This window comes from Lingula anatina, unplaced genomic scaffold (assembly GCF_051362555.1).
Source record: "Lingula anatina isolate TDL-2025a unplaced genomic scaffold, LinAna3.0 unanchor82, whole genome shotgun sequence".
Taxonomy (NCBI): domain Eukaryota; kingdom Metazoa; phylum Brachiopoda; class Lingulata; order Lingulida; family Lingulidae; genus Lingula; species Lingula anatina.
Genome location: NW_028257603.1, coordinates 676,761 through 689,918, shown reverse-complemented (window position 1 = coordinate 689,918; position 13,158 = coordinate 676,761). Strand labels below are relative to the sequence as shown.

Here is a 13,158-nt window from a genome sequence, read left to right as displayed (position 1 = left end):
GTGCCTTTGGTGAACTTCATGATTTTACAAAAAATTATTAATCAGTATAGTAATTGTTTTTTCTCCTAATTGTCCGTTGTCACCCGCATTTCCATCATCATGCAAACTTGATAAAACATCTGTGCCAGTGCTTCGTCTAAAATGAGAAAAATATAATCCATAGTTTCACATTATAAATATATATTTTAAGTACATGTAGATATCAAATCCTTTCTTGTTGATACAATCTTGCTTTATTGTTGTCCATATAATACACAATGGAAAAAACTTTAATTAAGATTTCTAATGTTATTGAGAAACATGGAATACATTCCTTTTGGGTTGATTCCATTTTAATTTAGGGTATGCAACTTAAATTAAAACTTTATATATAATGTTAAACAAAATTAAATGAGTACATTTTCAATTACACTACATAAGCATGTATATTTAATAACTAATTAATGTCGTCAGTTTCCAGAAAATACATATTTTGCACAATTTGGCATTGATGCACTGTATAACGCTAGCTGTCACACATTTATGAATCGTAGTCATTGTAGCCTAAGTTACGCGTATAGTCTAGAGAAAAGAAACGTTTCGCACAGTTTAGCATCGATTCATTGTGTACCACTTGCTTACACACATGTACGAGTGGTATTCAAATAAGTCACGTGTATATATAGTCTTAAGCATTACAATGCAATGGGATGTGTGTGAAATATATTTTAAGTAAGTCCAATTAAAAAAAGGTATGAAATGTAATAAAAAGTGAGTATAAAACATATTATTACGGAATGAAACACAATAAATGGACAGTAATTTGAATATTTAACTATAAATTAAAAAAAAAAAACAAGATTGAAAATAGAGGCGTCTTAAAGTGAACTCCAGTGTGGGACCCGAACCAACATATTGTTAAATTACTACATACTTCCCTGTCATTGGATACCATAGTAGATTCATCACCAGTGTCGCTGTCCACTACACCACCAGGTCGTTGTGCAAACCACCGCCGTTTTGTTATATTATATTTACTTGCATCAAGGGTTTGCTTTATTATAATTCTATTATACCCAGATTGTCAATATAAAGCGCTTTTACTAAATATATACTGTTCTACAGTAGGACCCTAGCTTTTAGACCCAGTTCTTCTGTATGGCGGGCGGACTCTGTGTTTCGTGATAGCTGTCATGAAACGTAGGGTCCGGTTAAATGCAGGGTCCGGGGGACCCTGTATATTATATCCAATTACCATGATACAAGGTCCGGGACCCATTTTTTCAGAAACCAGGGGTCCGTAGGACCCCTGGTTTCTGAAATAACGGGTCCCAGACTTTCTTTCCGGTAGTTGAGTCCAGTGTTGAAGAAATTCGGGCCCTGATCAATAAGTCATAACTGAAAACAGCTGTTGCACTCGTTTCCATTCACATTGCTATAGTTGTATAATTTGGTTGGTCACAACCGATTGGCAAATACATCAACAAAGAAAAGTAGCTGCATATACACAGTTAATGGCTGCAGTGCAATCTTATCTTGAGGAATTCGTTCTAGTATTATTCTAGAGAACATCAATATTTTAGGGATTGTTGGTACAGACACTGTCTTTATATTAGGAAAATTACCCAAAGGGGATATGCCTGCAGGGTAAGGGTGGTTTATTTATTATAAAGGTCCCCAAAGTTTCCTCGATAAACTGTCTAAATATAGGGGGTAATGCAGGGGTTAAAAGACTGAACACTTGATCCAGATATCAATCAATCAATCAATCAGGTTCCGTGCTTGGTTCAAAAGTGGACGAAGATTGAACCCCAATCCCTTCAGCCACGTGGTGTTTCTGCCCAGTTGTTGACCGATGTTAATGACCACCCTCTGATGTTGCTTATCCAAGTACAGGGTAGGTCTTGGTTACTTGATCGAATAGATCCAGAAAGACCAGGCATACATTGTGAAGTCGGACAACCTTTACCTTTACCTTTATATCCGTGTTGTTTTGTCCCATATTTTTTCATGCCACGTGATGTGATCGCCCGGGAGGACAGCTAGGTGAAACAGCTTTGTACTTAGTAGAAGTTGGCACATTATCAGGTCAAACGTGTTGTTTTTTCCACGAATTCACTGGTAAGTGGATTGAGTAGCTTAAGTTTGTTGGAGATTGTTTTAACATTAAAATAGTTAAATGTATAAATAGGCCTACTTGGTACAGAAAATACCATCGTTATGCATAGGTCGCTTTGTACCCGGAAGTGAAACACGAATCTGCCGACACAGGTGTAGATTTATTGAGTGGGTTGAATGTCTATGATCTAAACTTGTCCGTATTTAACTTACTGGAACCAGGGAATATCTGTGTTCTTTGTCATGTCGTTTTACAAGATGAGTGACCGTTGATTCTTATATATTTTGTCGAAATTCGGTCATGCAAAGAGGGGATTTTTTTCTGTTTTACACACCGGTGCTTTGTCCTAACATAAATCATGTTATATTTCATAATTGATATCTTCATAAATCTTATTTCTCCAGTAGGGTTCAGTGGCGGGTTCTCTCCTCTCTAGATGACTCCTTTAACTTCCCTTCCAAGCTATCCAAGCTCCAGCTGGTGCCTAGTGGTCTCGTCAATCATGTGACCAGTCCATCGCTTTTTAGCTCTTTCCTTCTTTAGTGCGTGTCACTCGGGCTCTTCGAACTCCATTTCAGTTAGCATGTTATTGCCGGAATGAGATATAAAAAGTTAACCCAAAGCTGAGCATTAGTTTTAAAGACAGTTTTAAATTCGCGTTTACAAGTTTTAATGTTTAATGCTATGAATTTCGTATAATTATTCTAGTAGTTTTGATTTTAATATTAAGCAATCTGGTATAATTTCTTAAACTATGATATAGTATTGTATTTTAAGTTTTAAGTGAATTTTAATGTATAATGGGGTGTCATTTATAAAATATACCGTTATGTACTATTATTATCCACATTCGTTTCTCCTTTTTAAATTCTCTTATGAAGCAAAAAAAGGGAATTGTTACTATTATCCTAATAAATTCATGTTTTAAATTTTTCGCGATATGAGATATAGAACACCTGGGTGATGATGTGAGATACCCTGTATATCACACATGGGTGACTAAGTGGAAAATGCTGAAAATTAAGATAATAACGATTTTTAGTGTAAGTTGCGAAGTCGGACCATCCCACACAGAAGTGAACGATTGAGTCCCGTCACACGTCGTCATTAGCTGGCTTTAGTTGTACCCCGAGACGCCTCAGCACCTGAATCGAATTTTATGAGCACACAAATAAAGCTATGAAGTTATTCAGTACATATATTATACCAGGAAGTAATATTGCTTATATTAGTTTCAGCGTGAGAGCTTAAGTTTTGTTGTCAACAAACGTGCGTAGTGTCACATTAGTAAAAAGGCTGTTGAGACGCCTGGTAAGTACAATAATTATGTTCTTTTTACAGGTATGGAGTATTTATGCTTATACTTCTATAGATAAATAGTCTCATCTCACAATTCTGCAACTATGGTGCTCCGCATTTTAAAGTTAAAATGTTGACGGGAATGAAATGTTCGTGAGTGTGGATAAAATGGTTGTGCTTATGGTTGTGTTATCATAGTGACTTTAGCGATAGAGTCATTTCTTTGTTAAAATCAGAATCAGATAGTCTTCAACCTGAAACATTACGATCTTTTGGTTACAAGTCTTGTTTTACTTATCAAAATTTTTAAAGCACATGTATATTTGCATTTAATGATAACAATGTGATATAATTGGTAATATGTGATGACAGTGAAGCTCTATGGTTTTAAGTGCGGGGTAGGCTCTGTTTGTAGTTTTATTATTGTACCTTTCCAGTTGAATATTTTAAATTCGGGCATTCTCAACCCTCTGGGATCTCGGACTATTATTTATCTATTAGATAAATAATAGTCCGAGATCCCAGAGGGTTGAGTATGCCCGAAAAGATCACAAATTTTCTTGTACCTGGCAATGACCTACATGCTTACCTTTATATGAAAATGGGAGTCTGTCGTATTGCCAGTGATGGGTGCGGTCAGAGGGTTCAAAACAAAAGCCCTCAAATCCAGCTAACAGGACTTTTTAGGGGAACCCTTAGAAACCTATCGGGGGTCTTTCAGCATGGTCACAAGTATATTAAATAGACACTGACAGACAGATTGAGTGGTTGGGTGTGGCTGGCAGACCCTGATTTATAGGGGCTGAAAATCTGGGATCCTGCACTATAACGACTTGAAAATGACTTTAAGAAGAGGTAAAAAATGTTAAATTTAAACAACTATTTTTCAATATCATTTGGTCTATGGGGGGAGGGCAAAATTGATTAGAAAGTTTGCATTTAAGTTAAGTTTCATTGCTAATGTAGAGAGGTTGTAGATAACACATTTACCAACATGTCAGTTACAGAAAGCGCGAAGGGTCGCTTATCGTAATATTTCATGCTTTTAATTCAAAGCAACTGTAACATCGACCGCAAAAAGAATAAAGAAAAAACAATTTACATCAGCATTATGCATCCTGCAACCACGGCGCATTTACAATCAACTTTTGTATGTCACTGAAACGTTAACCAATATAGTACAGCGCTTTCATCCTTGTTTACACACTGATCCAGCTGTAATCCGCAGTAATTTGCTTTTAGCGACAAGCGTTTAGCATTGGTGTTTGGTTTGAAATGTTGAATCAAAAAACCTTTAACTACACTCCCCTCACGGCTCCAAAGTTATAACGGCAATGTTGTAATCGTGGTTCATCCTATTTTCAGAAAAATAAGAAAGAGAATATGCCTGAACCTATATTATATGATAAATATGTTATTCAAACCGTTAAAATGCATTACTGTCGTAAAATGTGTCGTAGTTGCAAAATGCACATTTACATATTCTTCGTTTGCAATATGCGTCAAACTTTGAAAGATGTGGCAATACAACATTTTATTATTCCACAGCTTTTGAAATTCGAAGAAAGTAAACATGGCAGATTCAAGAGGTATGCATCCATGGGTTAATCAGTTCTTATGAATAGGGTTCGTTTAATAAACATGTTTTAAGTATAAGCTATTAAAATGAATATGCTTTCCCTGTGTTAAATATAATCTTTGGAAATATATATATTGGTTTCTCACCTTTACTTATTTATTTGTGAGCCTGATATTCAGGCGATCTGAAATTATCACTTTGCATGGAGTTGTCAATTCCATGATGAAATCATGCTATAACTACTTTTAGGTATCAAGTTATTTACTCTTCAAGACCAAAGTGCCGCGTATGTAAATGCAACATATGAAACTTCGGCGGATATGGATCTCGCTCCAGAGGAGACAACAAGTGTTTACGAGAGTTTAAGGATTTCTGGTCCAACTGACAATGCCGATGATCCCAATACAAGCATTACACAGCCACCAAAGACAAAAGTCAATAGACGGTTACAAATAGCATTGGTGTTAGTGGGAATCATGTGCGCTGCATTGGTTGCTATTGTTGTATGGTCGCTAGCGTTTACCCAAAAAGAAAATAGTGACAAACTCAACCATGAATTTGAGAGTTTGGTTTCAGCAAACAATGGGTCAAATGGTAATTTAACGAAGGGAGTCAATTGATATAATATTGTATCTCAGCATAAATTTGGTGAAAAGGGGAAAAAATGCCAATCCACCCAAAGTGAAAACCCAACTTTAAAAAGATGATTTATAAGCAGATATCAGTCCGTAATGTAGGTATGACGAATCTTAATGGGATGTGGCATTATACATGTTTATTTATTCCAGTGACCAACCATTGCCAAAGCAAACCTTGCAGAAATGGTGCCACGTGCGAGAACTATGTGGCCTCGTTTCGATGTTCATGTTCTTCCGGTTACCAAGGCACGTGGTGTGAAAACGGTAGGTACCAAACCATAAGCCTGTGTAATTTGAATGTCCTAGGAAGGTCTATCATTACTTTTTGCATCACAAATCTATGTGAACTGCATCAATTTTTCATTGCACTTTAAGGTGATATTACGATATTTTATAACCATCAAACTCTTGTGCACAATCATAATATTTGTATAAACTTTTCTTCTACCTTTGTAACTCAATATGATCATTCAAAGTATAGTAATTGTTACATATTTGCCATAATAACGGATTGAAAAGTATAAAGACATAAAATTATAAGTTAAAAGTACAACTATATTTTTTGTAGACAAAAATGAATGCATGAACAACCCATGTGCCAGGGGCGCCACCTGTAGAAATAATCATGGCAGTTTTGAATGCGATTGTCCTCCTGGTTTTACTGGCAAATTATGTCAAATTGGTATTATACTTCAACTGATACTAAGATACATGGTGCTCCATAAAAAACGACCTATTTTACTTTCCATCTCAAGTATGATACGACAAAGATATTTCCAACTTTCTTTCCCCAAATTGTCCCATAAGGATGACCATTCTATCCTTGCAAATTCTGCAGGAATTGGAATCCTTTGAGGTAGTCATCATCATCCCACTTCGCTTGGCTACCCTTCTCTCCAGATCTCAATCCCCCAGATTTCTTCCTTTTTAGGTAACTTAAAGAAAGAATCTATGCTAAAATCCACAAACTCTAGACACCTTGAAGACCAACATGCGGATCGAGAAAAGTAAGGAACAACCCGGCTCACATGATTGCAAAGGTCAATGCCAATTTCAAGATTCGTATGGCCGCTGTCATTCAGCAGCTAAGAGCGTGGAAAAAGTACGTTACCAGTAATTGAAATTTGACTTCCTTTAAGGTTTGCAATTTCTAGAGAATTTGCAAGAATGGCTATCCTTATGGAACAGTTTTGGTGAAAGAAAGTTGGAAAAATCTCAATTACATGTATATCAAAATTGAGATGGCAGTAAAATAGGTCGTGTTTTACGGACCATCCTTATCACAGAAAGGGAAACATATAAAATGATTTTTTTTAAATTTTGTAATCTCTCACATTAAATTGCAAAAGTAGCAAAGTCAGCACAACGTTTTCCATGTTATTTATAAGTGGCTTTGGCGCAAGGATGACGCACATTTTCGTGAAGCGTTCCATTTGTTTTAAAGATTAAATTACATTGCCCCTTTCACCAGCTTACATAAATCTCTCATATTAACTTTACAGAAATAAGTGAATGTTCCAGTCGGCCTTGTCAGAATGGTGGGACGTGTGTTGACATGGTAAATTCTTATCGATGCTTGTGTTCTGCCGGGTATTACGGGACTAACTGCCAAGGTAGGGGTTTAATGTTCTCTTTGTTCCTTTATATCAAATATCAACTTGGACATCTCTCTCTCTCTGTGTCATTATTAGTACGCTATTAAGAACAGTCATTGCCCAGAGAAAATACGCTTTTTGAAAAGGAGAAAAGACGAAATGAGAAAAGAAAAGTTTATAGCCTTGTAAATATCAGAGGACTTATTGGTTATTTATTAATTCTTTAATAATTATAAATATAGAGCACGGTTTAATAAAACCCTTTCTGTTTGCCTATTATTTACCTCAAACTGATATTTTGTAGAAATTATAGTCTCAAACACGCAAAAACGAATGCGTTAAGCTTTCTCCGGTACTACGCTCCGGTACTACGCTATGTTTTATATTACAGAGAAAGATCCATGTCGCAGCCGCCCTTGCCAAAATGGCGCCACGTGCAGGAGTCATGCTATCAACTATTCTTGCAGCTGTCCCCATGGATACACAGGAAGTAATTGTGAAACAAGTAAGAGTTACACCAATAGCTTCATCACAAGCACTAGAATTACTATAGGTTAATGGATATTCTAAAATTAAAAATCACACAATGTTACCTTTTCACTAGAAACAATCAATTATCATTTGATTTATTTACTAAACGACTGACCTCTTTTTATATCTGTGTGATGAGGAGTTAAGAAATATGCAGTGAAAGTCATTTAACCGTTGAATGTATTCTTAATATATTATTTTTTTATTCTGATGTTTAAAAATCAACGAACCTATTGGTTTACTTCCACATCGTAAACGGCAGTTAAATTTCATACATTCCAAACATGGCATACTCAGAATATGAATATTTATGATCTAGAAATATACAGGTAGGACATAACATTTCTGTAACGAACTCAAATGATGTTTATATATGTCTAAAGTGGCCAACCATTGCTTAAGCCAACCATGCAAAAACGGCGCCTCGTGTGTGAACCTGGTGGGTTCGTTTCGGTGTTCTTGTACTTCGGGTCTCCAAGGCACAAGGTGTGAAACCGGTAAGTGCATATCCAAATCGTGTTGCTTAATTATGACATCAAAGTTCACAGATTGAACTTATTTGGAGAAAACTTTGACATCCACTGGGTTTCTATATTTGTTATTTGTACTCTTTACCTGAAACAATTTTATTGAAATGAACTACAAAATAAATTCTTAGGTGCAAATTATTATGTTTATTTACAGATATAAATGAATGCTTGAACAATCCATGTGCCAGGGGCGCCACCTGTCGAAATAGTTATGGTGGTTTTCACTGCAGTTGTCCACGTGGTTTTACTGGCACATATTGCCAGCTAGGTAGGATATTCGCATGTTCATTAATTATAAGACCCATACAGATGGCGCATGGCATTTTGGTAAAAACGACATTTTGAATGCACCAGCCTGTGTAATTTGGATGGTGAGTGCATTTTGTTTCATTTCCATCATAAAATTCTGTCATTTTTTTCATTTGACTTAACATTGTGCAATTTTAGAAATCAGTGAATGTTCCAGTCGTCCTTGTCAGAATGGTGGGACGTGTGTTGATATGGTGAATTCTTATCGGTGTTTGTGTTCTGAAGGGTACTACGGGACAAACTGCAAAGGTGAGACTTATTATAGATATAATTTGTACGATGAAACATGAAATGATTAAGATCATGCATTTCACGAATTACATACGCGATAAAGGACAATAAAAGTAACAAGAGCATGATAACAAAAATCACCTTATTTGTTACAGAAGTAGATCATTGTCGCAGCCGACCATGTCAGAATGGCGCCATTTGTAGGAATGCAACTTTCACGTATTCCTGCAGCTGTCCTTCCAGATATACAGGCAAGAATTGTGAATCAGGTAAACGAAAAACATGAAATATAATTTGATATAACTCACTAGATTGTGTCTGGAAGGAGATGTTATTCTAACGCAAATGGAATAGAATAAAATTTTGCTTTATTAAATACCGAATGATAGGACAATATTATTTAGTCATGATATGACAGAATACAGCTCACAAAAAAGATAAAGCGAAGATAAATGGATCATAAATGAAATACTCTCTCTTTAAAAATGTTTTGTTTGAACATTCCAGCTTTTGTTTCCCGTCACCCGTACCGTCTTATTGGAATAAATATCAATGGCAAATACGGTGGTAGGGTAGAAGTGTACCATAATGGAGACTGGGGAACAGTTTGTGATGACAGCTGGGATAACACTGATGCCAGAGTTTTCTGCAAGTCCTTAAATCTTCCATATTCCAACGCACTTGCTGTAGAACGTGCATATTTTGGGCAAGGTAAAGGAACCATTTGGTTGGACAATGTCGGTTGCATAGGCTCAGAATCCAATATTGGGTCATGTCGTCACAACGGTTGGGCTGTTGAAGACTGTAGTCACGGTGAAGACGCTGGCGTTCTTTGTTTTTGACTATGCATCTTAAAACGGACTATTTAGAAAAGCGTCAATTCCCCCATCCTAGTCAGTGGCTTAGTGAACCTTATACGGGGGGAGAGAAAAGTAACATATCCGCACTCTGTTTTTTCCACAATTTTCACAATTTTTTTTTAAATTTTGTTATTTGTTGATATTTTGTTCATGCAAAAAAAAAAAAAAAAAAAAAATCACCGCAGATTTACTAACCAGTGCTTTACCCTTACATAAATTATGTCATGTCAGAGTGGAGCATTGGTCAAGTGTGATGGGTTCGTAAATCACTTCCAAGTAACATCGGTACCTCCTCTGACCAGCCACGTGACCAGCCCGTTGTTTTATGTTTAATTCTTCCTTTTAACGGCGACTCACCGGGGTTTTTCTAAGTCCATTTTAATAAGTCTGATATTGCCTGTATACAATCGAAGCTTGATACATGGTTATTAGTTTTTAAGACTGTTTAAAATAGCATCAAATATTTTATGGTCAATGTTATCAATTTTGCATTATTATTGAAATAGCGTTTTAGTTTAGAGTAAGAGTAGAATGCATCTTTTTAGCGTAGCTTAGGATTATACCTCGTATGTGCATTTAAGCAGTGCGTGACATAACTGACATTTGCATCGGAAAACCTGTAATAGAAAGCAAGTTATTATGTATATCTTTTTGGGAAATTACCTTATGATACAAATTCAAGAATACGTAGAATGTGAAAATCAACACATTGTTTATCAAAATGTATTTTCAGCAACTATCTTTAAAGACTTTGTTTAAAATCTACCTACAATTATATGGTTCAGGGGAAATGGTTGAAAAATTCGTAAAATTTAATTTACCTACGTCTACATACATTCTACTATATTGAGTGTTTTTTTTTAGATTTCAATAAATTCGTTTTAAATGCTAAACCGAAGCTAATGTTGTTTTTATTATGTCGGACTGAGGTATGGTTTTTGACTCATCAACCAAGGTGACAAGCGACCCTGTATCGGTAGGCTGACGTAACACCAGTGAGACCATGAAATAGCAATAAGGCCACACTTTTTTATTTTTATGGATGACATCCTCTGGGGACCCCAAAATCGGTGCGAGTGGGCGAAAAAAAAACAGTCCAAAAAAAAAACTGCTTAAGAAAAGTTATGTTTCAGTACACAGCTGGAAACACTAATTTACTACAGAAACACCTATCAAACTAACAATATGTCTTTATCCATGCTCTCAAAATATTAAAGCATTGTGAATAGGGCCTACTTCGTAGAAAGGTAAAAAGTCATGAATATATATGCTGCATATTACCAAATCTATTTAAGGTTATTTCATGCATTCTGTTGGTATAGCAATCAATAAAATAAATATCAAATAAACAGTGTGTCTTTATTTGTACTCTCAGAAAATTAAAGCATTGTAAACACTCCACAGAATTGTTAAAAAAATGAAGCAAAGATAGGCCTATGCTTCATACTACCAAATCTAAAAAAGGTATTTCGGTCGATGCCATTTTGTCTACTTCGACTCACACGTAGCAGCCAACTATCGGGTGGCCTGTCCGACCTTCAGTCCACCAATTAAATACCACGACGCTCTTGTCGACCCTTTTTTCGCTACAGAAAATACCTGGTATGTGCTGCTTTGGACAGAATGTCACTGAATTTTTCCGGGCGATGATCGCTGGCCGCGGCCAGCCTTTCGTATAATTGTAAAAAGGTGATATCTCCATGTCCAATATCAATGGCAAACCAATCCAAAACGATGGCCCCCATTCTCTTTATGACTTTAATTGTCGTGTATTTTGAAATTAATGCTAGAGATGAATTTGACGGCAAAGCGGCCATATTTCCACGTGGTGATAATACGCATGCGCAGAAAGCTCATTTTCCGCACTCAGAACTACTCGGATGTCTCCGCAGTCGACAATGACAGTTTGGAGCTTGCGAAACTAGCCGAGGATTGCCGATTGCATTTTCCGGCAAATTCAATAACGACGTTTGCGACAACCGACTTCCTTGGGGGGGGGAGGGGATTTTTTTTTTTTTTTGGGGAGAACGGACGAAAATTGGTGCGCGCGCAGGATGTCATCCATAAAAATAAAAAGTGTGGCCTTTAAATTGGATAATTTAGGTACACGGTATCTTTATGTCATTCTGGAATTGCGTGTTTTGCAGTGCAATGTTATCTCGAAGGAAGCATCTTCAAGGGTACTCCAAGTGTTTATTATCATCCACATACCAAAATTAAGATTTTGCTTCGTCTAAATATTCATCAATGCACCTACCTATGTGATTTAAAACAAGAAAAATCCCCCTGGGATATATCAGATTTTATATTTCTCGTTGCCGTGTATATGCGCGAGTCAATCAAAACTTTTATCATCAATTTAACAAGTTCTAGTTCTATTTATATTCTATTTCTAATCGGTATGGTGCGGAACTGCATCCCTGAACAAGATTTAATCGCGACAATTGGCATACTTAATCACTAGTGCATGGGCTGCAATCCTGGTGGGACGCTCTATCGATGTTTGTGTTCTGTCAGGTACCGTTGGACAAACTCACAAGGTGAGACCTCTTATCATAGGAAAGTTTGTTGTTTGAAAATAAAAACTTTTGCTGACTCGTCACATCATAATTTTTAGGATGATGAGTCTTATTGAATATTTCATATATAATTTTTATCCCTAAGGCCATAACATTTAATGCGGGCAACAATTTGCTACATCGTTAGTATTGTTAAAATTATTAGGATAGTGAGTTTATATAATAAAAGCGGCCTTGTTTGGCCAAATCACGAACAATCGATAGTCTTACTTGTCTTCTTCTTGTTATGAATGGGACTATGAAAGTTTGTGGTACACTGGGATGGACCAGACATAAATAAACTTAAAATTTACTGTTTATACATATATTGATATTAGCTCAGATCAATGTCCTTGCAGCAGAGGTCCATTGCATTTTCCTGAGTTCTGCAAAACAACATTTTGTTTGAAAGTGAAAGTTAGTAATTGAACAATTATTTAATTTGAATTTTGAATACCAATTTCCTCCAAAATTACATCAGAACTTGCAATTTCGTTGTAATCTGCATATTGCTCATCATCTAATTGGTTACATGTGTCCTTTCCTCTGATTGGTCAGTCGTTTGATTGATTATGAATATTTCATTCACTTACATTGGTAAAAAAAATATTACATCTTTATGTTACTTGGTTACGTCAGGGAAAGATATTGTGTTTCATAAGTGTTCACATTTCAGTTTAAAAATACGATCTTACTGTGATTAAGCGAGGGTTGTCGTGAGGGCATTCGTAATAACCACAAAAATCACCTTTTGCAAATACAATGAGACATCATTTGAAAATGTTTGTTTTTTATTTAATAACAACTGATTTCAAGGTGACAATCAAGGCGAAACCGAATGTAATTTAGTATATAATGACGCATGTATGGGAGGCGGAAATAGCAGAAAGTGTATCTTCTAGCTCCAAAGTCATTAAAAAATCATTCTCA

At 36.0% G+C, this 13,158-nt stretch overlaps 1 protein-coding gene across 4 annotated transcripts; it reads left to right on the top strand.

Moving 5' to 3' along the window:
* The first annotated feature begins 1,317 nt into the window (after window positions 1–1,317).
* LOC106164561 (uncharacterized) lies at window positions 1,318–10,560 on the top strand. Of its 4 annotated transcripts, none has more exons than XM_086998339.1 (13): window positions 1,318–2,100; window positions 3,331–3,409; window positions 4,946–4,986; window positions 5,226–5,570; window positions 5,765–5,878; window positions 6,183–6,296; window positions 7,117–7,227; window positions 7,601–7,714; window positions 8,124–8,237; window positions 8,425–8,538; window positions 8,718–8,828; window positions 8,966–9,079; window positions 9,318–10,560. In XM_086998339.1, exons 3-13 carry the CDS (start codon window positions 4,971–4,973, stop codon window positions 9,650–9,652), a joined length of 1,602 nt encoding a protein of 533 aa, XP_086854465.1. In that variant the 5' UTR covers window positions 1,318–2,100; window positions 3,331–3,409; window positions 4,946–4,970; the 3' UTR covers window positions 9,653–10,560. The 4 variants fall into 4 exon arrangements, with proteins under 4 accessions (XP_086854465.1, XP_086854466.1, XP_086854467.1 ...); XM_086998340.1 differs by having other exon boundaries at window positions 3,331–4,252; XM_086998341.1 differs by lacking the exon at window positions 3,331–3,409.
* Window positions 10,561–13,158: the final 2,598 nt, after the last annotated feature.